This window comes from Indicator indicator, chromosome 39 (assembly GCF_027791375.1).
Source record: "Indicator indicator isolate 239-I01 chromosome 39, UM_Iind_1.1, whole genome shotgun sequence".
Classification (NCBI taxonomy): domain Eukaryota; kingdom Metazoa; phylum Chordata; class Aves; order Piciformes; family Indicatoridae; genus Indicator; species Indicator indicator.
Window position 1 is genome coordinate 468,002 of NC_072048.1, and position 24,439 is coordinate 492,440.

At 60.8% G+C, this 24,439-nt stretch overlaps 3 protein-coding genes across 3 annotated transcripts; 2 read left to right on the forward strand and 1 right to left on the reverse strand.

Annotated features, from left to right (window-relative positions):
• Positions 1-152: 152 nt before the first annotated feature.
• KCNH4 (potassium voltage-gated channel subfamily H member 4) lies at positions 153-10,247 on the forward strand. Its single transcript, XM_054396873.1, is given in 16 exon segments — positions 153-228; positions 3,006-3,239; positions 3,369-3,500; positions 3,702-3,829; positions 4,980-5,223; positions 5,439-5,596; positions 6,062-6,269; positions 6,462-6,656; positions 6,952-7,151; positions 7,537-7,786; positions 7,886-8,280; positions 8,772-8,819; positions 8,924-9,291; positions 9,401-9,507; positions 9,601-9,680; positions 9,774-10,247. Coding segments are annotated over 16 exon segments (3,297 nt in total).
• Positions 10,248-11,080: 833 nt separating this feature from the next.
• Positions 11,081-21,080, forward strand: RAB5C (RAB5C, member RAS oncogene family). The gene is made up of 6 exons (XM_054396745.1): positions 11,081-11,123; positions 17,533-17,768; positions 18,467-18,618; positions 18,866-18,988; positions 19,627-19,720; positions 20,433-21,080. Exons 2-6 carry the CDS (start codon positions 17,603-17,605, stop codon positions 20,546-20,548), a joined length of 651 nt encoding a protein of 216 aa, XP_054252720.1. The 5' UTR covers positions 11,081-11,123; positions 17,533-17,602; the 3' UTR covers positions 20,549-21,080.
• A 1,794-nt stretch (positions 21,081-22,874) lies between these two features.
• LOC128978845 (heat shock protein 30C-like) lies at positions 22,875-23,609 on the reverse strand. The gene has a single exon (XM_054396870.1). The coding sequence runs from the start codon at positions 23,493-23,495 to the stop codon at positions 22,911-22,913; it is 585 nt and encodes a 194-aa protein (XP_054252845.1). The 5' UTR covers positions 23,496-23,609; the 3' UTR covers positions 22,875-22,910.
• Positions 23,610-24,439: the final 830 nt, after the last annotated feature.

Genomic DNA, 24,439 nt, shown 5'->3' on the forward strand with positions numbered 1-24,439 from the left:
GCGGGTGCCGGTGGCCGCCCGTGCCGAGGCCCCTCCCGGTGCCGGCGGCGCGCAGGACCCGGAGCGGGGCGGGGGGGGGGCGGGGCGGGGGGGGGGCGGGGCGGCACAGCCCAGCCCCGTGGCACAGCCCCCGCGGGAGGCCCGGCGGGACCATGCCGGTGATGAAGGGGCTGCTGGCGCCGCAGAACACCTTCCTGGACACCATCGCCACCCGCTTCGATGGCACTCGTAGGGCCGGCACTGGGGCCAGGGCGGCGGGAAGCGGGGAAGGGTCCGCGCTGGGCGGCGGGGCGCAGGGAGACGCTGCTCCCCGGGGAGCGGCGGGAAGGAGGACCGGGGCTCAGCGACTGCCTCCGCGCTCAACTGGGGACTCGCAGTGCCTGTGTTCGGGGTCGGTGGGGTCGGTGCTCCGTGATCTCCTCGTGTCCGTGGTCGGTGCTCCGGGACTGTCCGTGTGCCCAGTGTCCGGGGCAGCCCCACGCTGGCCCCCCCTGCTCCCCGTTGCCAGTCCTGGTCCCGGTCAGTGTCGGGTAGCCGCGCTCAGCACCAGGGACAGAGCCCGAGAGGCACCGAGCGGGCTCCGCGGCGCGGGGAGGGTCCCGGTGGCGTCTCGGTGGGGGTCTCGGCCGGCCTCACCCTGTCCTAGCTGCCCCGGGTGCCCCCAGCGGCCCCGACTTTGCCCGTGTCTGTCACCCCCGGGGCACGCATCTGCCGCCACCGACACGGGGCCCTTCGGGGCCGCCAGTGATGCGCAGTCCAGCCCCCGCTAGCCCCCCGGCTGGCAAAGCTCCTGCCTGCTCGCCGGTGTCCCGGGGCAGGTGGCGGTGCGGTTTGGCAGGGGCGGGGGTGGGCCCGGGGCTGTCCCAGCCCTGTCCCTTCTGTAGCTGTGCCCCACGGCTGGGGGTTCCTCTGGCACGTCCCAGGGGTTGGGCTCCCCTGCATGTCCCTGTGCTGGGGCCAGGGTGGATTAAAGCCCTGACACGCTGTGGAGGGAATCATGCCGGGATGCCACGTGCCAGCTCCCGGCACCGCTGGCACAACACAGCCACCCAGGAACAGGCTGTGCCCAGGGCTGACCACAAGGAGCCCCAAAATCGTCTGCAGCAGGAGCTTCCCAGGCCAGCTGCCTGTGGGATTGGACATCTCTCACCTTTCTGGGAGGGACTGTCATGGAGGTGGCACTGGGAGCCGAGAGCCACTTCCCACAGCACCATTGGGGCATCACTGGGGCTGTGCTGGCTGCGAAGCTATGCTGGCTCCTGACCTGGAATGATCTGGAGCATCGCAGATGGCACAGGGGCTGCCTGCCCATGGGAGCTCTCCTTTGGACCATTCCTTCTGAGGGTGACTGGTGACAAGGCACCAGCCCCTGACCAGGCTGTGCCCAGAGGGGTGTCAGGCTCGAGCTGCCTGTAACTTGGACTGGTGATCCTGCAACTATCCCTCTGCAGGGGCAGAGGTTTTCCAGGGCTGGATCTGGCACTCTGAGAAGGGTTCCCAGGGTAGCTGCCTGCAATGCCTCGACCAAAACTCTTGGTATTTGCCCCACAGCACCCTGGCAGCATCCTGCCAACCAGCCCTCCGGGCACTTTTAACCAGCTCTGGCTTTTCAGGTTTGCTGTCTCTTATCGGCTTTGTCTGCCATGGAGAGGGACTTTAGCTGCACTGATACCATGAGACTTAACCCTGCCTCTGCCAGGCAGCTGCTGCCCACTGGGCCCAAGGGTGCCTGTCTAGGCGAGCTGACCACCCTGACAGGGAGCTGCTGAGCCCCCATGGGCCTCATGCCCCTGCTCAGCCAAGCTGCTCCCAAACACCAGCCCTTTTTTTTTTCTTTTCTAATAACGCATCCTGGGCAACGCCATAATCCTGGCTGTCCAGAGCCAAAATCTGGCCTTAGTCACAGCTCCAGGCTATTTTTGCTTCCCCAGGCTAATCCTGGGCTGAGCTGCGCTGTGGTGGCCCCCGCTGCACCCCCATCATGCCAGGGCTGCTGAAGGCTACCATCTTGCTTCCTGCAACCTCCTCTGCTCTTGCTGTGCCCACACCACCCTGGCACAGCTCTGCTGTCAGTGCCATGATCTGTTGTGGGTTCCCCTATGAGCGGGCACAGACCATGCCTGCCTGCTCCTGCAGCCTGGGCTGGAGGTTGCAGGAGTGCTGGACTGGGGACCACAGCCTGGGGACCCTGATGGGGCTGGGGACACCTTGGTCTTCCTTCGATGGGTGCAAACACAGCCTGTGCCAGCCACATGCCCACTTCCTTGGTACCCTCTTAGCATGAAGCCATCTGTCCTGCTGGCACAGAGCCTGCAGCAGGGAGTGGCTGAGGGCCCAGGGCACAGCCCCTACCCATTTGTGGGGGGGCTGCAGGGCACAAACAGCTGCTCTGTGCCTGGGCTGGGCATGGGGCTGGCAAGGGCTTTCCCCTGCCTGGTGCTAACTCCCTACTGGATCAGGGATGATGCTGGGGAGGCTCTGAGGTGCTGTGAGAGGCCAAAGATATTCCCCTTCACCTCTGGCTTGTGCCAACTCTATGTGTGCCCTCCACCCACCCTCGGTTTAGGTGGCTCTTTTCTCGGTGGGTGCCACGCAGTGCTGTGCCTGGGTTGGAGGTCCCAGCACTGCAGCGTGGTGCCTCTGGGCTGGCAGTGCCCAGCCGGGTTTGCTGCCTCTCCGGTTAAGTTGCCTGAGCCCCGGAGGGTGGTGGGAGCGGCAGATGGCAAGGGGGAGGTGTGGGTTGCCTCGCCTAGGATCGTGTCTCTGGTGATGGGATCAGGGAGCTGGATCTGGGCCCTTTCCCCTTCCAGCACATGGGCCTGGGGTCCTGCCTGGGATGAGGCTTAGGGGCAGCAGGACAGGGATTGAGTGAGCTCTGACAGCAGCTGGATGGAGACCAGGCTCTGAGTCCCAGAGGGCTCTGCGATGGGGCAGCAGGGCTGGGCTCCCCAGCGAGCCCTGCAAGGGTGGCACCAAACCCTCAGGCTGGCTGCATCTCCTTTCAGACAGCAACTTCATCCTGGCCAACGCGCAGGTCCACCACGGCTTCCCCATCGTCTACTGTTCCGATGGCTTCTGCGACCTCACCGGCTTCGCCCGCACCGAGGTCATGCAGAAGAACTGCAGCTGCCGCTTCCTGTACGGGGCCGAGACCAGCGAGCCTGTCCTGCAGCGCATCGAGAAGGTGCTGGATGGCAGGCAGGAGTACCAGACGGAGGTCTGCTTCTACAAGAAGGGTGGTGAGTGGTGCGTGGGGCTGGTCCCCTGCCCATGGCTCTGGATGACACTCAATCCCGTGCCAGCCCCGCGGTCAAGCCACAGAGCAGCAAGGGCCTGTCCTGCCTTCACCACTCCTTTCCTCCCTGCAGGAGCTGCCTTCTGGTGCCTGCTGGACATCATGCCCATCAAGAATGAGAAGGGAGAGGTGGTGCTCTTCCTTTTCTCCTTCAAGGACATCACAGAGAGCCGGGGCAGGAGCCACTCGAGTGACAAGAAGGAGGGTGAGCCGTGGCTGCGGTGCGGGGATGCGCTCTGAGGAGTGGTGTGAAGTGGACACCTGGCAGAGGGACTCCAGGCTCCCTGCTGGGTCCTGCTGCCTTTGTGTACCCACGCAAGGAGGGCTTTGAAGATCGGCTGCTGCTCTGTGGCACCAGCCATGGCTCAGAGCTCCCTACTAACCCAGCATGTGCCTCCTGCTGCAGAGAGGCAGAGGAGCAAGAAGCCCGGGAGGTCGCGGCTGCAGGCAGCGCGGAGGCAGGGCCGGATTGTGCTGCAGCGGCTCAGCAGGCAGTTTGCCCGGAGGGACCGCGGCGAGATGAAAATCAACCGTGTAAGGACCCGGAGGAGCCTCAGCTTCTCCCAGTGCCTCGGGGCTGGAGCTGCGGCAGGATGGTGGTGCTGCAGCTCCTCCAGGACCAGCCTGGGATGCTATTCTCATGCACACATCTCATTGGCCTCCCCAGGCACCAAAATGCCTTCCAGCACTTCCATTGCCTCCATCCTTTCCATGCCCTCCACCCCCTCCAACTCCTCCAGTCCCCTCCATCCTGTCCATCCCTGGCAGCTGCACTGTGGTGAAGGCTGAAAATGTGGTTCATAGAATCATTAAGGTTGGAAAGACACTAAGATCATCCAGTCCCCTTCATCAGCCAGACACCACCATACTCACTCAGCCATGCCCCAAGTGCCAAGTCTGAAAGTTTCCTGAACACCTCCAGGGATGGTGACTCCAACACTTCCCTGAGCAGCCTATTCCAAAGCCTGACAGTCCGTCGGCAGCAGGAGCAAGAGCAGCAGGTGCCTAGGGTTTCATAGGGAGAACAGATCCTCTGGCAGCTCTCGCAGGGTTGTGTACCTCCTCACACATTAGCTGTAAGGAAGACTCAGCCACTTATGTACACAGCCGTGCCAGCTGTGCCAGCCCCAGGGAACACTGTTACCAGGCTGCAGCAGCAGCAGGATCTGGCATTGTCTCTGTGCTGGCCCCTGGGCGTGGCCACAGTAATGGGCACCACCTGCAGACGTGGGGCCAGGGAGGGGAATCTGTCGCTGGTGGGGGGCCCAGAGCTGACAAGTGGGCACAGGTTTTCGGTGTGAATTTGAATTTTGGTGGCTTGCGTGGGATGGAACCAACTCTGTCTGTGCCCAGGCTGGGCTCTCACTGTCCTCAGCAGCACCATGTCCCTGAGGAGGGTGGAGGTGGCTCTGCCCCAGTGTGTGAATTGGCACCTGGGACGGTTCTGGGCAGCAGCTGGCAGTGCCAGTGGATTACTGATAATAGCATTATCACAGCATTAATTCATGTGCCGTAATCAGGCACTCTGTGCCCAGCTCTGAGGGTGACCTCAGCACAGCCTTTGCTTCCCACTGGAAAATACCTGGCATCAAGGTGTGAACCAGGCTGGCAGGACTCATGGGCAGTGGGGCTGCAGGCCGGACCCTGCACCATGCCTGTGCCACCCTGCCACTTGCTCCCCCAGAACGTGTTTGAGAGCAAACCGTCCATCCCCGAGTACAAAGTGGCCTCAGTGCAGAAGTCTCACTTCATCCTGCTGCACTACAGCATCTTCAAAGCCCTCTGGGACTGGCTGATCCTCCTGGCCACCTTCTACGTGGCTGTCACCGTACCCTACAACGTCTGCTTCACGGGCACAGAGGACAGCCTGGCAGCTGCCCGCACCACCATCGTCAGTGACATTGCCGTGGAGATGCTCTTTATCCTGGGTAGGTCCTGCCTGGTAGCACCTGCCTGGCATGGAGGACAGGGCTGAGCGGGGTAGGGGTGGGGACCTGGGGGTTGATGGAGGGTGGAGTTGCCACTGCTTAGCCCCCACTGCTGGTGCCAAGCACCGCGGAGGCAGGAGCCAGGCTGGCCGCAGAGCCTGTCCCAGCTGCCTAGCGCAGGGGGTGGTGAGGGCTGGCGCTACTCTCCCGGGCAGACATCATCCTGAACTTCCGGACCACCTACGTGAGCCAGTCGGGGCAGGTGGTCTATGACCCCCGCTCCATCTGCATCCACTACGTGGCTACCTGGTTCTTTGTGGACCTGATCGCTGCGCTACCCTTTGATCTGCTCTATGTCTTCAACGTCACTGTGGTGAGTGCCAGGGGGCACCGGGGGCCACTTTTGGTGGGATCTGCTCCTTGCACGCCTGCCAGGGGCATCACAGGCACTGAGGGGAAGCAGCGATGGCAGCCACAGCGAGAAGCCTCCCACATAATTTAACCAGAGGCTGCCACAAAGGACAGTAACTGCCAGGGCACCATGTCCCCTGCACTAGCACCCAGCGCGCAGCACCCTTGAGCTCTGCTCAGCATACAGAGCAGCCACTGCTGCCTGCCCCGTTCCTGCCTGTCACACCCCTGCCCCTCTCCATCTTCCCCAGGGTGATTTGGTGCCCTGCCAAGCTGTGACCCCAGCTCCGTGCTGGGCAAACTGGTCGCAGGCTGAGTGGGAATGAGCTCTTCCCAGCTGGCCCCATTGCCCACGATCCTCCTGGCAGCTGTGAGGAGAGGTGAAGGGTCCTGCCTGCAGGGGTTCACCCTCTTGCCCACTCCCCAGACGTCGCTGGTTCACCTGCTGAAGACGGTGCGGCTGCTGCGACTGCTGCGGCTGCTGCAGAAGCTGGATCGGTACTCGCAGTACAGCGCCATGGTGCTCACTCTCCTCATGTCTATGTTTGCACTGCTGGCGCACTGGATGGCCTGCATCTGGTATGTCATCGGCCGCCAGGAGATGGAGAGCGGCGACCCCCGCACCTGGGAGATCGGTGAGCAAGGGCACGCCCCCGACCCACTGCAAGGGACTGGCAGGGGCAGCGGGCAATGCCGGGGCTGGGGAGGGCCAGGGGCCTCAGTCCTTCTGGCTGGCTCCTGCCCGCAAAGCGAGGCTAGAGCAGACCTGGGGGTCGTGCTGGGCACCGGGGGCCCGGTGAGTGCTAACCTTGGGCTGTGCTTGGCAGGGTGGCTGCACGAGCTGGGCAAGAGGCTGGAGGCTCCCTACATCAACAACTCCGTGGGGGGCCCCTCCATCCGCAGTGCCTACATCGCCTCCCTCTACTTCACCCTCAGCAGCCTGACCAGTGTGGGCTTCGGCAATGTCTGCGCCAACACCGACGCTGAGAAGATCTTCTCCATCTGCACCATGCTAATCGGGGGTGAGGCAGGGAGCGGGGCACGGCCAGGGAGGCTTCACCTCTGGCCACTGGGGCAGAGGCACCTGGGCAGGGGAGAGCAATGGGGGGCAGGCAGTGAACACGCGTGTCCTGTGGGACAGCCCTGGGGCCGGGTTAGGGGAGAAGCCCCCCCGGTGCTGCACCCCTCAGCCCCTTATTGCTGGTGGGGGCAGAGCCCAGCCCCTGCCTGGCCCCCTGCCTGCTGTAGCCCCCCGCCTGCTGCAGTCCCTTGCAGCCAGCTCCTCAGCGGGGCTGATACTTTCCTCCTGGCCCCCAGCGCTGATGCACGCCGTGGTCTTCGGTAACGTCACGGCCATCATCCAGCGCATGTATTCGCGGCGCTCGCTCTACCACACTCGCATGAAGGACCTCAAGGACTTCATCCGCGTCCACCATCTGCCCCAGCAGCTCAAGCAGAGGATGCTGGAGTACTTCCAGACCACCTGGTCGGTGAACAACGGCATCGATGCCAACGAGGTAGGAGGTGTTGGTTGGGCTGGGCCAGCCCTGCTCCAGCCCCGCTCCAGCCCCCATCCTTTAGATGATGTAGGGGTGCTGGGGCTGGCGGGACGAGCTCTGGGAGTGTGCACACCTGTGTGTGCAGATGTGCCCATCTGTGCTGTGCTGATGGAGGGACCAGAGTTGTGTGCCAGGTCTGGGGCAGATGCCTGCCAGCACTGGGATTAGGATAGGCACATGGAGCAGGGCCAAGTCCATTGCTGTGGCCAGTGCTGTCCCATGTCAGCTGCCTGGCACCACTGGGCTCTGCTGTGGTGTCTGTAACAGCTGAGTGGCTCCGCTCTGGAGGGGGAAGGATGCTCCCTGCCACCCACACCTAGCACCCTCGACCCACTCTCCCCAGCTGCTGCATGACTTCCCCGACGAGCTGCGAGCGGACGTGGCCATGCACCTCAACAAGGACATCCTGCAGCTGCCTATCTTTGAGACTGCCAGCCGGGGCTGCCTGCGCTCCCTCTCACTCCACATCAAGACCTCGTTCTGTGCCCCAGGCGAGTACCTGCTGCGCCAGGGCGATGCGCTGCAGGCCAACTACTTTGTCTGCTCCGGCTCTCTCGAGGTGCTGAAGGACGACGTGGTTCTGGCCATCCTGGGTGAGGGCAGGTGGCGTGGGCTCTACCCCAGCCCCTTCTGCTGCCCAGCCAGGTGAGGGGCTGAGGGCTCATGCAGCCCACCCCGGTACCCTCCTGCAGGCAAAGGGGATTTGATCGGAGCCGACCTGTGCAGCACAGACCAGGTGATCAAGACCAATGCAGATGTGAAGGCTCTGACCTACTGCGACCTGCAGCACATCGCGCTGCGGGGGCTCTGCGAGGTGCTGCAGCTCTACCCCGAGTACGCCAGCAAGTTCTCGGCCGACATCCACCAGGACCTGACCTTCAACCTGCGGGAAGGCAGCGAGATGGAGGTGGCTGCGTGTCCTCCCCCCAGCCCCTTTCCTGTCCTTGTGACTCGATAGAAGAGAGCAGGGCTGAGGCTCTGTATGGCCATGGGAGTTTGTCCCCTACCTCCCCGCAGTGCCCAGGCTCTGAGGTCAGGGCAGGGGCTGTGACTCTGCCACCCTGGCCATGCCAGTCCATCCCAGCCTGTCTCTCGGCTCCGTGAAACCCAGGGCATTAGGAAAAAAGAGCATTTGCAGTGCAGGAGGATGAGGCAGATAGAAGGTTTGGAAATGGGGGTGGAGGAGAATGGGGAGGTGCCGCGAGACAGGCAGCCAGGGCACAGCCCCCTCAATGCGCAGGAGTCAGCGCCGGGGGCTGCCAGGTTTAGTCACGCTGCTGGTTCCGGCAGCCAAGGGGATGTTCTGCTGCAGAAATAGCTCTGCAGAACCTGTCCTCCCCCGGCTTTGATGCTTATCCAGAGCATTCCCATTGGTATCCACCACCCCCAGGGGCAGGAGGTCACTCTAGATCCCAGACAGCCCTACCAAAACCCAACCCCTCCATCACCCAGGTGAGGTGGAGGATGCAGCAGAGCTTGCCAGGCGCTGCAGGAGCCCTGTGCCCCTCCCCTGGCTGCTGGGATGCTCCTGAGGCTGTGTGAGGCTCCCGCTGACCCGCACCGTTTGTTCCCCCTTAGGGGCTCTGCCGCTACTCCCGGTCACCGCGGCTGTCGCAGGGACCGCAGGTTTGTGCCAGAGGCAGGAGGAAGAACGGGGCATGCGTGCCTGTGCCTGGCCCGGGCACCTGTGGAGGGACCAGCCCTGACCTCCTCCCCACGCCTGCCCGCAGCCTCGTCCGGAGAGCGGAGCCGCCGCGGAGAAGCCGCTTCCCTCCATCGTGGAGGACGAGGAGGAGTCGGATGAGGTCTTCCAGTACTCGCCCGCTGCCGTCTCCCACCGCAAGCTGCTGCTGCCTCAGTTAAGCAGCCCCGCACGCCGCAGCTCCCTGAGCAGCCTCCTGGGCGACGATCTGTACCAGACCTCAGCTCTGCGGCGCAACCTCCGCTGTCCGTCCCGCTGCAGCCGCGGCCGCAGCCCCTCCCCGCAGTGCCGCAGGGATGTTCGGCTCCCGGAGCGGGAGGGCAGCACGAGCCGGAGGCCGGCCAAGCTCCTCATCCCCTCCCTGCACTCCGACGGTCCCCCGGACCTCAGCCCCAGGTAAGGCTCGGAGATGCCACTGCTGTGGGTTTGTGCCAGCCCCGAGAGGCCACTTGGAAATGGTGGCAAGAGTGTGGCAAGGGCAAGCCTTCACCTCTTCCTGCTCTAGAGTTGTGGATGGGATTGAAGACAATGGGAGGACATCAGAGCCACAAACCTTCTCCTTCAACGTGGATGCCTCGTTGCAGAGCACAGCGAGAGACTCCCCCACGTCAGGTACCTCTGGCAGCTGGCGGGCACAGCTGGAGACGCAGGCCATGGGGGCAGGGACCAGGGGGAGCCCTTTGTCACCAGCCCTGTCTTCCCCAGCAGGGACAGATGCAGATGGCCCAGCCCTAGCACTGGAAGCAGAGGAGATAAAGCAGAACATCAGGAGGCTCAACCAGGAGGTGTGGAGGGAACCCGAGGGGTGTCCCTGAGACATCTGGGGATGCTTGACCAGTGGCATCCGCTTGTGCTCACTGCTCTCCCTCCCCTTGCAGATCAACCACCTCAACCAGGAGGTATCCCACCTCAGCCAGGAGCTGCAGCGTATGATGGAGCTGCTCCAAGGCTGCCTGGGCACCCCTCCGCCCTCTGCCTGCTCCCACCGCCTGCCTGTGGTGACCTCGATGCCCTCTCGGCCCTCGCCACCTTCCGCCCCAGTTCCTCCCTCGCCTCTGCCCATGCTCCACAGCTCCCACAGCTCCCCCTCTGCCAGCCCCCGCCTCAAACGTTGCCCTGTCCGCAGCCACTCGGCCCACGCCGCTGCCAGCCCTGCCATGCACCCCTGGGTGGGCGTCGAGGGGCTGTGCCCACTGCGGGGGATCACCCCCAGCTCGAACTCCCGCCAGGCCTTGGACTCATCGCCGCCATCGCTGCCGCCCCGCTCTGCCCACTCCTTTCCCGGCTGCTCGGCCAGCGGCTGGCCCTGCGCCCACTTGCAGCCCTGCTCCAGCTCCTCCAGCTCCCACTGACCCCATGGGTACGGGGATGGCGGCGCGGGGTCGTCGCCTTACGGTACCCTCGCCCCGGGGAGCCTCATCCCGGGGACCCCTCACCCGCCACCCCGCTGCCCTCCTCGCTGCCCAGGACACATCAGCTCCGGCCTCACCCCGGTCACCGGGGCCGACTTCGCCGGCCCGAACCGTCCCCTAGAGGCGGCTGCTGGAGTGGGACAGCGGCTGGGGATCCCCGCACCTCGCGTCCTGCTCCCACGGGAGCCCCTCGGGTGCAGCACTCGCCCTGGCCCGACACCGGCAGGGATTTTGATAAAATTTTATACTTTTCGCGGGGTCTTTTTTACAACCAGGCCAGGCCCGAGCACCCCTCCCGGCACCTTCCACCTCGTGCCCGGGGTCGTGAGACGGAGCTGCCCCTCCCGGGACCTGCGGGGCCCATTCGGAGGCTGGTCCGAGGATTCTCCAGGGGGGTGATGTGCCCGGAGGATGTCCGGGGGGTCACGGCTGTCCTGTAGCTGATCTCGTTTCCCCCGTCCGGCCCCGTTCCCCCCATAACGGGAAATAAAGCCTCTATTTTTCCAGCTCCTGTTCCGCTCAGTGTGTGTCCGCGGCCCCCGCCAGTGGCCATCCCTCTTGGCCCCCTCCGGACTACAACTCCCATCAGCCACCGCGGCGAGCGCAACGGCGTAACGCCACGCTGGTCACGTGATGCAGACGCGTCCGCGCGGGGCTAGGCCGTGGGGCGATGCTGATTGGCAGCTGCTGCGGCCTGTGGCCGACGAGATGGGAGCGGAAGGGGTGGGCGTGTCCGGAAGCGGAACGGGTAAAGGCGGAAGTGAGGGTTGGGGCCTGCGAGACTCACCGGTGGCGGTGGGAGCGGCGCTCCGGGCGGTGAGTGTGCTCGGGACTGGGGTCAGCAAGGCTTGCTCGTCCTGCACCGCCGCGGCACGGTCTGTGCAGGGTCCGGGCAGGAGGGACCTGGCGCGGCTCGGTGCCGAGCCCTGTCCCGGGCGGTGCCTGTTTTGGGGGCCCAGCACCGCCGGGCCCGTGCGCCGCAGACCCGGTTTCCCGAGAGCTCGGCCGAGGGAGAGAGGCAACAGGACGCGCTGCTCCGAGGCTCTGGGGTGGGAGTAGAGACGGAGAGGGAGGAGCTGTTCTGCTGGGCGTGAGCTGGGCTCTGGAGCGAGCGAGGGGGCTCCGGTGTCTGGGTTGTCCGAAATAAACCTCTTGTATCGGGTTCTGGGCTAGCCGCGCCCGCAGGGTCTCCTGGCCATGGCGCACCGGTGCCTCCGGCCTTGTGGGGCAAGGCCTTGCTTTCGTAGGGGACTGTGACCGGGAAAGGGAGCGGTGCTAATTGGGAAGAGCAGCACGGCGCAGGTGACGATCTTGAACTGAAGGAGGATGTCGCGGAGCCTCGGGTCTGGCGCTGCTTCGGGCTGTTTTCCTTCGGGAGGAAGAAAAGCTCCCTCGGCAGCGAGCACAAGTGCCTGCTGCCGGTGCGCTGGGGCTGCCCGGCCGCTGTTTCCTAACGCCTTTGTCTCCTGTAGCGCTGACTGAAGGCTCAGTGGATCTTGGGGAAGGTGTGGCACCCGTAGGGATAGGAGCTGTGTGATATTTTGCTGGATCTGGTCACCTGCTGAGGTGGCAGATTTGGAAGCCTGAATACCCAAGCAGGGTCCCAAGCTGAGAGCTGCTGAAATGAGGGCTGTGACTGGATCTGCTACAAATAGGCTCTAGTACAGCAGAGGCTGTTCTGGGCTGCTGCTGGTGACAAACACAGTCCCTCTGCTCCTCATGGGGCATCTGTGGTGCTGCAAGCTCTGGAGTAAGGCACAAAGTGTTATAGATGTCTGAAGGAGACCCAGACACACTCAGGCATGGCTGGGTGCAGACCTCCAGCTCGGCAGGAGAGGCTCTGGGCTGTGAGCTGAGGGTGTGGGGGGCTTGTCCCTTACAGAGCTAAGGGACCCCTTCTCTGGGGGGGAAGGAACCAAGTCCCACCTGCATTAAGTTTCTTTTGTCTACCTGGGGGGCTGGGTTCTTTCAGCCTCATCCAGGATAGGTGTAACCCAGCAGAGGGCTCTGTGCCCCTGCAGAGGCTGCTGGTGCAGGTGGGGTCTGAGCAACAGGTTTGTGGTGCCCAGCCCTGCAAAAGCTGCTCCAGCATGGTCCCTGGGGAACCTTAAGGTGCTGCTGAGGTTTTTGTGACTGGATGAGGGCCACCAGGAGCTGTGACAGTTGTAGTTCCTCTCTGCCAACTGTGACTCCAACTGTAAACTGGGAGTCTCCCACTGTAGATTGGGTCTGCCAGGGAGACCCAATGCAGCCTTCACCTGATCCCTGACCTTTAGCTTGTTGCTCCTGTGTGGGGCTGCTGCAGCTCTGACCTTGGCTGTGTTTGAGTGTGGCAGGAGCCTGGACAGCAGGCAGGGCAGCTGCTATTTAAAGTCTGCTGTGGAGCAACTTCCATCTCCTATTCATAGCTTTTTGTGTGGTGGTCAATACATCTGAGCTCCCGGCTTATAGCATGGGATCAGTTCTGCTTTACACTGGGTTAGGATGCATGAGCCTGCTCTGAAGGCAAGACTCTGAAGCTTGAGGCCAAAATAAGAAAGATACCTCTGGTCCTGTAGGCTCAAGGTGCTCTGCTGGCCTGGTGAGCTTCCTTGGGCTATCCGTTGCTACCTGCTGCTGCCTTGACTGGAAAAGTGTTTACCATTTTCTTAGGTTAGTTGAGTAATGAGAACCATGGCTGGAAAGGACAAAGAACTCAGACTGAGCATGTGGGCAGTGGGAGTGAGGAGAGCAGGCAGGGCAGCAGACCACCCAGGTCTGGAAGGTCAGGAGGAGCAGTGCCTTGATTTGGTAACTGGCTCTGGGTGCTGAAATCATCTCAGACTTCTCCTGACTCTCAACAGAACTCCCTGACAGAGCAGAAATAGCCTCTGCAGGCAATCTTTCCCTCTAGGACACCATAGGCTAATTCAGATGACATTTGTTTTAAGGTAGTGCCAGGCAGTGGAGGTCTCTCAGGCAGCTGCAGTAGGTGCTGATACCCTTTGGGTGAGGGAGCAGCCTGGGCAGGATGGAACAGGGACTGCTGAGAGAGGTTGGAGTTCCCAGACAGCAGCAGGGGGAAGAGCAGCTGGGTGTGTGGGAAGGAATACAGCAAAGTAACCTCCTTGTCTAGTTTAGCTGTGAGCAGTTGGGTTCAGGTCCCTTTGCTTTGCTAGTGGAACCAGTGGTGGATTGGAGAGTGTCTGAAACAGCTGCCCAGTAACACACTAGGTGTGCTTGGCCAGGCTGGGTGGTGTTGAAGTGGAGGGAGCAGCTCAGCAGTGCTCCAGGCCCTGCTGCTGACCTCCTGAAGCTGCTGTGGTGGGGTGGCATCTCCCAGCAGAGGGAGGGAAGGGAATGCCAAGTGAGCTCAGACACAGGAAATGAAATGGGAACACTTCTAATGAAGTGGGAGTAGCCCAGAGTATTTTGGTCAGCACACTTGGAAGAGGGTAGAAACGGTGGAGTCAGCTCTTTTCTTCCCCAGGGGTATGAAGCTTGAAGTCCTCTTATGCAAATTTCTGTGAAGATGTTGGAGTAGCACTGAAAGGACTCCAAGTGCTGGCCAGGAGCAGGGAACCTGCCTGGCAGTGACAGTGTGGGAGAAGGACAGGGCTGCATGTGAAGGGAGGAGGAATCCTTCCTCCCCTGGAGCACAGGAATGAGCTGCTGGGAAGTTCTGTACAAACAGATAAGAAAATCCTGGTGCTTGTATTTGCTTTTGGGTGGTAGAGCTCCAGACAAGGAGCTGCTGGAGGGGAGAGATCTTTGTGCTGTCTGCAGGAAATATTGTGAAGGTCACAGATTCTTTTGCAGTGACCATGGCAGCTTTCTGCACTGTTCCCAGAGCAGGAGCTGCTATCTAAAGGCACAATGCTGTTGGCCCAAGTGGAGCTGTGTCTCATGAGGGGGTGCTGAGCCTTGGCCAGCATTGAGAGCAGGAGCTGGTGTGCAGCAGCCCAGGCTGGGGACTTCTGTGCAGGCTGTGGCTGTGCATCCTCTCAGCCCCTGGGGCACAGAACCATTTCTGGCAGTGTCTGCTTGGAAGCTGAGGTCTGTGCTTATCCCTGCTGCTCTCCTGGCACATGAGGACCAGGTAGAAGCTCTGCCCTTCAGCCCAGCCCCACTGGCTCTGTTCAGCTTGAGGAGCAGAAACTTGGCCTTCATCGTGGTTTCTTTTCTTGCCTTTGAGGCTGTGGAGGTAGCAGAAGGACGATGGCTCTGTGCTGGGCATTGTCAGAGCAGGCTCTGTCCCCCAGGTGGGAGTGACGGAGGGGCTCCTGCTGCTGGCCTGGCCCTGGGCTGCCTGGCTAGGGGTGGCTGTGTTGTGCTGTCCCAGCTCAGCTCTGGGCTCAGCAGTGGCTGCAGGGTGGTGGCCTTGAAGTCACTGTTGATGGAATTGTTTGTGAGGAGCTGCTCTGATAAACAGCCTCTGTTGGACTGCTCTGGGGGCTGTGGCCTTGCAGGTGTCCCAGGCATGTGCATGAAGAGTATGAGAAGGATCTGTGGCTGCAGGTTCTGTTTCCATGTCCATCTCAGTTAACTTCTCACCAGTGTCAGTCCAATTTACCTCCCAACTAAAATGAGTGTGTCCAGATCTGGGGGGGCTGGGCATGAGAAGTTGTAGCAGCCACAGGAGCACTCTGCAGGGCTCTGAGGTGGCTGAGGGCTCTGAATCTCCTCTGTGAGGCTGTAGCCAGCTCCAGACAGCTGCAGTTCTCAGTCACCCAGTTCAGAGCTGTTTCAGGTGCTCTAGATTTCAGCCTTGCTGGCCAAGAGCTCTTGCCTGGAGGGCAGTGCCTGTTTCTGCAGGGAGCTTAAGCCTGATCATGCTGAGGGCTTGAGCTCTCTGCTCCAGGTGCCTTTCCTGGCTCATCTGCTGGCTGGGAGCTGCCTCTGTTACCTCTTAGTGCAGCCCCTGCACAGCTCTGGTACTTTGCTTTTGTCCGTCTTATGTTCTGGAGGGTGAGGCTGAACCTCAGGGTGCACTGCTGGAGGCTCTGCTTCTGGCAGGTCCCATGTTTGCTGCTGGCCCTGCTTGTGGAAGTCTCTTGTGACTCAGGGTCCTGAAGCTGCATCACCAGCTCTGGGTGGGTGTTCTGGGTAGCAGAAGCTTCCTGCCAGCAGTGGCTGACTGCCCATTGTGTGAGGTGAAGCAGAGCCTCTTGGTAACTCCAGGGCTTTGCTTTGCCAAGAACTTCATGTGAGGCTGTCAGCTCCTTAAGATAAACACTGCTCTGGGGCTTTTGTCTCCAGGGTTTTGGGTCTGAGCCAACAAATCCCCAATGAAATGGTTTCTTGCATAGCTGAGAGCAGCAGCAGCCCTGGTGAGACATGGGTTCTGCAGGGTTGGGTTTCCAACATCTCCAGCTTTGTGCAGGCCTTGCACAGGGTCAGCACAGGGCAAAACTCTCAGGTTCTGTAACTTCTGACACCTTGAGCTGGCAGCTTTGCTATGCCAGGCAGTCAGGGGAAGCAGCTCCCATGCAGGCATTAACCTGGGGATCTCCCTGGAGATTTGGGCTCCTGTCCTGGGCTGCCTGGTTTGAAATGAGCTGCAGGAGGTGGGGTGGGCAGCAGAAACAGCTTCATTCAACACAGAGCATTCCTGGCTCTCAAACCCACCTCTAGTCAGTGTGGGCTGGCCCAGGCTGTAGCTCGGCTGTGCCCTGCTGTTGCACTTAGTTCTTTTTGGACAGAAATCCTCAAAGACATTGGCAGTGCCAAAGTTCCCTTTCTGCAGTGGAGAGCTCTTGGTGCCTACAGCTTTGATAGTTCTCACTTTAGTTATTTGGCCCTCCAGAAGTGGTCACCCTAGCTTTGTGTGGTGGCCAGTCAGGGTCATCTGAACTGCAGAGAGTCCTCCCAAGCATCCTAAAGGTCTGACAGCTGCTTAGGTGGCATGAAGCCATTCTGCAGCCCAGCTTCAGCCCATCTCTGAGGTGATGTTCTCCAGAGCAGGCAGAGGCTGTGGCTGCTGGTCCTGGTGGTGGCTGCCCCTGAGCCATGCTGGCTTAGTGCTGTTTGTGCTCAAGTAGCACAGCCAGATGGCAGAGTGAATGCAGAGCTCTGCAATATAGGTCAGGCTAAGAGCTGAGGATGTCAACAGGCTCATTTCCTTGTGCTCTGGGATCACCCCTATCAGATGGCAGGGGCAGAGCTGGGCAGGGACAGGGCTCCCCTGGCCCTCAGTGCTGGTCCAGAGCGGTGGCACAGCCGGTACCTGGCTGCTGCCCTGGAGAGGGATCCAAGGTTAAACCGAAGCTGATTTCCTGCAAACCCTGAGAGGAGAAACTAAAAGGTGGAAAGGTTCAGAGAGAGGTAGAGCTGTGGAGCTGCAGGTGTGCCTCTTGAGCACAAGATGCTCCTGGGCAGAGCTGCCAAATGTTGCTTCCTCAGAGTCTGCAGAGGCAGTTGCTGAGCTGTTTCCTCTGAAGCTCTCATCCTGCCAGGGCAGTGCTTGTGCTCTGGGGTTAGGAGCCTGGGGCCTGGCAGGGCCATAGCAAGGACCCAGCTCTGCCTTACCCTAGGACTGGGCAGTCCACTTGGTGCCATGGCTCTGCCAGCTGGGGCTGCTGGCACATCCTGCATGGAGAGATTGCTCCTTGTGGCCTCTTCCCTGCTGCCATCAGTGAGCAGTGCTGGCCTGGGCAGGCAGCCTGTGCCCAGAGGCTGGTCCCAAATGACCTACTCCCTTGGCTGGCCTGCAGCTGGCAGAGGTAGGATTAACAGCTTGGTGTGAGTGCCCCTGGGCAGCACCGAGTGGAGGAGCTTCCTTAGTCAGGCCCTCATGAGGGACAGACAGACGGAACTGCTTCCCCGAGTGCCTCGTGTGGCACTGCCAGGTCTGACTGTTGCTGATAGGCTGAAGCTGCCACTCTGTGACCTCACAGGGAGGAAGAAGCCAAAGGTCATCCTCAGTTACCTCATGACCCAAGGAATTGTTTCAATCACCAAAGCTCTGTAAGCCTTCACCTCCCTCTCCCCAGCAGGGAGGTGCTGGAGGGGCTGCTGGTGGGGAGGAGAGTTTGTCTCCCGTGTCCCTGCTCCGTGGAGGCTCAGACAGGGTCAGATCCTGCTGAAGGACAGAAACTGCCCAGTGGTGCCATGGGGTCCAGCTGGTCACCATGGAAGGGGTTCTTCCCCCTGGCCTGTGCTGCTGGTGGCTGCAGAGCAGTCCCAGGCTCTGGAACTGCTGTGGCTGCCCCAGGAGCCTGGCGCTGACTCTGAGCTCCTCTTGCAGTTGCAGCCTGCCTCCAGGTGGATCCCGGTGCAGAACCTACAGCAGTCTTAGTTCCTGCACTCAGGCCACCATGGCAGGCCGAGGTGGAGCTGCTCGACCGAACGGGCCCGCAGCTGGCAACAAGATCTGCCAGTTCAAGCTGGTGCTGCTGGGGGAGTCGGCTGTGGGCAAGTCCAGCCTGGTGCTGCGCTTCGTGAAGGGGCAGTTCCACGAGTACCAGGAGAGCACCATTGGAGGTGAGTGCCAGCTCCAGCTGCCAGCAGGTGCTGGGCTCCCAGTGCAGCCGAAGGGTACCAGAAGCAGCGAGGGCTGCTCCAGCCTGGTCTGAGGGTTTGCTATAAATAGTCCAGCAGCTGCTGCTTAACTCCTGCTTTACAACTTGTTGGTGCTGTGGAGCTGAGCGCAGCAGGGAGCGGTGCTATGGCAACTGCGCTGCCTCTGAGGCTGCCAGGCCTTGGATTCCTGCTTCTAATTGGAGCTGAGGCCTTCAGCTTGGTTTGTGGCCCCTAATGAGCTCCTCAGACCATGGCTGGAGATGCTGGGGCTGCTTCTGTCCTCATTTTGGTAACAGCTTCCTCAGCTCTTTCAGGCCTAGCTTGAAATCATTGCTGTGGTGTCACCAATCAAAGGTCAGTCGTTACCTGGCTCTCTGGGCAGTTTTACTGGGAGCTGTGAGCTGGGAGGAGGCTGCTTTGACCCTACAGTGACCGAGGCAGGGGCTACCCATAGCTGTGGGTACAGCTGCTGGGTGAGCAGGGCTCTGGGTGAGGCCCTGGGGCTGTCTGCTGTGCTTGGGTCAGGCTCCAGGGCTGGTTGCCTGTAGCACGGTGCTGAGTGTGGGGTTTTGCTGGGTGGAACAAGGGAATAACCAGTCAGCAAACTGGAGAGTGCTGCTGGCTGTGGCTGAGGAGCTCCCACCCCCCTTCCCTTGCAGCTGCCTTCCTTACACAGACAGTCTGCCTGGACGACACGACGGTCAAGTTCGAGATCTGGGACACGGCAGGGCAGGAGAGGTACCACAGCCTGGCCCCCATGTACTACCGGGGGGCACAGGCAGCAATAGTGGTCTACGACATCACCAACACAGTGAGTGCTGGGAAGGGTGCTGGGGGGCTCTGTGCACTGCTGTGTGGTGCTTTGGGAGGGTGTCAGGGTCCAGAGAGCTGCAGAGTCCTGCCTGTAGACACTGAGCTGCCAGCAGCCCCTGCCTTGTCCTGCTGTGAAGTGCTGCAGAGGCAGAAAGCTGCTGGCAGGAAGGTTCTGTCCCAATCACAGCTGCTGTGGGGCAGTGAGGGGCTGCCCTTCCTGACTGCTGCCTCCTGTTTGCTTGCAGGACACTTTTGTACGAGCCAAGAACTGGGTGAAGGAGCTGCAGCGGCAGGCCAGCCCCAACATCGTCATTGCACTAGCAGGGAACAAGGCAGACCTGGCCACCAAGAGGGCTGTGGACTTCCAGGTGAGGGACAAGCAGCTCAGCTCTTGCCTGAGCACATCAGGAAAGCCTTTTGCTGGGGTGGGGGAGATGGTGGCTGTGTGAAAAGTGCTCTGAGGGAGTCAGGATTGAAGGTGCTGAGGACCTCAGGATGTCACTCAGGAGGGGACTGCAGCCTCCCCCTGCACTCTGCTCAGCACTTGCAGCTCCTGTGGGTAGCAGTTGTAGAACTGTGGAGAACAAGGCCCCTGGAGCACAAGCTGCTGGCTTCAGCCTTTTCTCAGCCTTGCACAGCTGGGGGCTGTCTGCAGCAGGGCCTGAGCAGCAGGAGAAGGATCACTCCCAGCTGCCTTGTCTGAGGCAGACTTCAAGGAGCAACTCTTCCCTCAGACCTGCCCAGGGCTGCTGTGCTGCACCCAGTGTGTGCCACCCTGCAGCTAAGCAGAGTGCCAGGTGCTGTGCTGCTCAGGACACAAAGTGCCCAGGTTGGGCTCACAGCCTGTGCTGTGCCCCAGCTCTGCTGCTGTGCCCCACCTGTGTGGTGCCCGTCCCCAGCCAGGCAGGGCCAGGGGTGGCACAGGGCATTTCTCCAGTGCTTCTGGCAGCTGCCTTGGGCCTGCCTGTGGCAGGAGTCCCTCAGTCTGCCCTGTGGCTGTTTGCAGGACGCACAGACATATGCAGATGACAACAGCTTGCTGTTCATGGAGACCTCTGCCAAGACAGCGATGAATGTGAACGAAATCTTCATGGCAATAGGTAAGAGCTGCAGCGGCTCTGGGCACCAGCAGCACTGCAGCTCTGTGGCAGCCAGAGGCTCCTGCTGGAGCAACCAATTCACTCTGTCTGGAGAGGCACTCCTGGAAAGAATTCCTGAAAGAGCTGGGGCTGTGCAGCTTGGAGAAGAGAAGGCTCTGAGGAGACCTTAGAGCTGCACTTCAGTATCTGAAGGGGTCCTCCAGGCAGGTAGGGGATGGGACTGTTCAGAAGGGCCTGTGGGGATAGGACAGGGGGCAGTGGTTTGAAACTGGAGCAGGGCAGAGTGACATCAGGAGGAAGTTCTGCACAGTGAAGGTGGGGAGACACTGGAAGAGGCTGCCCAGGAAGGTGGTTGGGGTCTCATCCCTGGATACATTTGAGATCAGCCTTGATGTGTCCCTGGGCAGCCTGTTCAGGTTAGAGCTGTCCCTGCTGCCTGCAGGGGGTTGGACAAGACCTCAGAGGGTCCCTTCCAGCCTGCTGCAGTCTGTGAGTCTTGGGAGCCTTTGCCTTACAGAGCCTGGACCCCCTGCCCGTCTGGGCTGGTCAGTGAGGAAAGGGAGGGGTTGCTGAAGCCAGAGCTGGGGTGGGTTTGGCTGTGCTCATGCTGCTGGCACTGTCCTGCCCCAAGCCCGTGGAGAGGGGTGCCAGGGCAGAGCCTGGCCTGTCACTGGCCTTCCAAGGAGCTGCCTGATGTCTTCTTCCTTTCTAGCCAAGAAACTGCCAAAAAACGAGCCCCAGACAGCTTCAGGGGGCGCCGGCAGGAATCGGGTGGTGGACCTGCAGGAGAGCAGCCAGCCCAGCAGGAGCCAGTGCTGCAGCAACTGAGAGGGCCCCGGAGCCCGGAACCGCTAACAACCGCACTTACCGTAGAGCGGCTGCGCCGTGGCCGCTGTGATTCTCCATCCCTTTCTGATCATAGGCTGGAGGGAGCTCTTCCACCTGCACCTTTCTGTACAATACTAATTCAATTCTAAGTCTTAAGTCACTTTTTTAATATACGAACTTCTGCTCTTCCCTCTGGTGGTGGTGGATGTGTGACCTGCTGCCTGCCCGGCCCAGCTCACCTCTGCCTGGGCAGGGCTGGTGGCACCTGGGTCCCACTGTACTGTAGGTCACTGCTGAAGACAAAAGGGATCTCGAGGCTTCAAACCACCCCCACGTAAAGCTGAGGCTGAGACCAGTACGATTCACCTAGAACCACTAAACTGTAGCATTAGTGACAAACTGCAGCTGTGGGGCCACTTCTGACCAAATCAGTGCTGAGTGTGGTGGGGGTGGGGCAGAGGGAAGCCAACCTGGTTTGTTTCTTCTGTATTTTGTATTGTAAGTTTCTCCATGTAACCAATCAGTATCTCGTCAATACAGCACCTACCACGAGCTGCCTCCTGTCTGCCTTTGTCTTGGGAGTTGCCTGCCAGTACCCCAGGGCCTTTCCTCAGGCACCAAACTGCTGTGGAACAAATGAGCAAAAGAGTTCTCCTTGGCTATTTCCTAGCTGTGATGCCACTGCTGTTGCTAACCCTGCTCTGGGAACATTGCACAGGGGGCACTGATGGACTGAGCTGGGGGAACCTTGGGGCACTCAGTGGGCACTGCAAACACCTGGAACCCCCAACCTGGCAAGGGGAGGCATTGAAATGACTCCTGGTGCCAGACTCTAACTGGTGTTGGCTGCTGCCCAGTGCCTGGTGCAATCTCTGACCCATGCTGGTGGTGTACAGGAGCTGTCACTGTGGTCTTCAGCACCTGAAGTTCTGTGTGACCAAACCCAATGTTTTTATAAAGCCATCAGAATGTGGCTCAGGCTTCCTCATCAGCTGAGTGCAGAAGAGCAGCTGTGTTGGAGGTTGAGGAGTGCTCCTGACTGCTGTCAGAACACCCAGTCAGGGGGAGCAGGGGCTGCTCAGCAGGGCCCTCCCCAGCTGCTCCCTGTGTCTGAGCCCTGCTGGGTACCTGCCAATAAAGTCACCTCTGCAAGCAGCCTCTGCTCCTGTAGCCTTCCTCCTCTGTCCAAGGACTTGGTGCCTTCTGCTTGTGCTGGGTTTTGTTAAAACCCTGGAGGCAGGAAGGCTCTGGAGCGACTCAGGGACCCAGTTCCTGATGTCTGGCTAGAGCTCAGGCTGCCTGTGGGCTCCCCTCAGCCTCACCTGGGCTTTGCTCACCTGGGGCTGTGGGTGCTGCTTGTGGCAGTCAACTATTTGTTACCTGGGGAACTCAAGACCTCTGCAGGACATCTGAGGCCTCAATTGCTTCTGGTGGGACGTGGACTGGTGCTGCTGGGGGTCTTCTGAACAACCTGGCGAGCACAAGGGGAGCTGCTGTTGCCATCTGCTGGTTTCCTGTCCTTGGTTCCTAGCTGACAGGGTCATACTTCTGGCTCCTTCCAGGCTGTGTGGTCTCCATCTCTGGGGAGGTGCCTGAGATGGTCTGAGCATCTGCTGCTGGGCTCTGAGGGACTTTGGGCTGGGGAAGCCATGGGAAAGGGCTGTTGGTGCTGGCACAAACAGGTGTGCCCAGCTGCATACCTGCTGCCTGCCCAGGCCTGAGCACAGCTGCTTGTGGTTGTTACACAGAGCCTGGTGATGAACTTTGCCACCTCCTGCTGCAATCTCACAGGGGCCTCCAGCAGCCCCTTTCCAGGCTCTGTAAGGGGAAAGGAAGGGCCACAACAGTGACCCGTGCACCAAGCAAGGTCCCCCAGGGGGGTGAGCATTGAGCAGGGCCCAAAGGGCTGTGGGGCTGGCACAGATTTTGACAACAGCATGAGGAAGGTGCCAAGGCAGCCTGCCTGCTCTGGGAGAATTGGGCTGCTGTGGGGCCACCTCTCCCTGCTTGCAACCTTCCTGCCTCCCCCACCTTGAGTTGCACCCTGCTCCCAGATCCTTTCCCTCCCTGTGAGGTCACCATCGACCCAGTTTTTTGCTGCCCTGAAGCACCACGAGAGATTTTTCCCTCTCTGTGCATCTACCTCCTCTGGCATCAAGAGCTGAGGCCAGGGTGCAACCTCCCCATCAATCAACACCAGGAGACCACAAGCAGGTTCTATGCAAAATAATTTTTATTGGATACAAAACAATTCCAGGAGAGTGAAAAAAGTGAGCTCCTTGCTGGTGCCATCATCAAGGCCAACCCCAAGGGCTTGCTGCTGTCTGCTCTGGTCCTGCTGCAGGGCAGCACCTCCCTCCTGTTACACCTGGGCTTTGCTGGTGGCTCCGTCCTCAGAGGCTGCTCCAGGGTGGGGGGCTGCAGGGCTGACCTGGATAGGCATACTCCTCTCGGGGGCAGCTGGCAATGCCAGCCTGGGGGCCTCGATGCGGAGCTGCCCTTCCTTGGACAGAGAGCAGGTCAGGGCCTCGGCGTCCACCTCCTCGGGCACATCCCATTCACGTTTCAGCGCCTCGTACTTGTAAGAGAAGGAGCCCTTCTCGTCCGTGCTCTGCGTCTCCTTCTGCCCCACCAGCACTACCTTCCTGCCCACCACCTTCACTGACAGATGCTCGGGAGCGAAGTTCTTCACGTCCTGGCAGATGGAGAAGCCCTCCCTGGAGTCCTGGGTCGAGACTACGCTGGCGCTCGGGGTTCGTTCTGTGGCCGTGGCTACCTGGCTACTCAGGAGCTGCTCGAAGCTGCTCATGAACTGCCGAGCCCTCTCCACCTCCTGCTGCAGCTCGGCGAAGATGGTCTCTGCATGCGGCCAGAGGGTCCTCATTGTGCCCAGCTGGCTGGCCAGGGAGCTGGAGGCAAAGGGTGCGAGGTGCATTCTGCAAAGCATCGCTGCCGGTGCTGGAGATGTCGGAGATGTCTGAGATATCAGAGATGTCGGACCTGTCGCTGCTAGAGCTGCTGCTGGAGCTGTCGCTCTGGTGCTGCTGCTGTGCTGCGAGCTCTCGACCTCAGAGTTCTGCCCCAGCACTTCCGCCCGCGGCTTTTATGTCCCTTCCCGGGAGGAGTGGCCTGATCCTGCACATTACGTCACCCTCCGGAGAAGAGCTCAGCTCTTTCCAGCCCGTTCCAGCTCATTCTTGTTACTCACCCGTGAGGAGAGGCACCGCTTACGTCGTGCCCTGCATACCTTCACCCTGACTCTCACAGCTCTGCTCTCCTAGCTTATAATTAGCAGCATCACCTCAGCCCCTGAGTGGGATGCCTGAGCCACCCCTGCCAAAAATCTGTGGCCTTTCTCCTTCCCAGTCAGGGAGCAGGGCTGGGCTCCTCTCCTCCCTGCCTTCCACCCCCTCACCTGTGACCTATTTCCCCCCATCTGCAGGCAGTAGAACCCCTCTGTCCCCCCTCTTCTGCCCATTTGCAGGATCCTCACCTGCTAGGTGAGACCCAAAACCAGCCAAGGCCCCCTCTCCCCAGGCAGGGTGGTGCTGAGGGGTTGGCAGAGGGTGGTGAGCAGTCCTCAGGTCGGGGGAGTGCCTAGAGGGGGAGGAGTCTGGCAGCGAGTGGTGCAGGTATGCAAGGCGTTAGGGGCAGGAATGTCCCCACGCTGGCCAAAGAGATGTGGTCCTGGCACGGCAGAACCCACACTTCGCTGAGCCCCTGGCACGAGCACCATGGGAAGAGCTTTGCTGGCCCTTGGCATGAGAGCCACGGAAAGAGCTTTTCTTATCCCCAGCGTGAGAGTCACAGGAAGGGTTTTGCTGACCCTTGCCATGAGGGCCGTGGGCAGGGCTCTGCTGGCCCCCCAGCCAGACGAGAGCTGCTGCATCA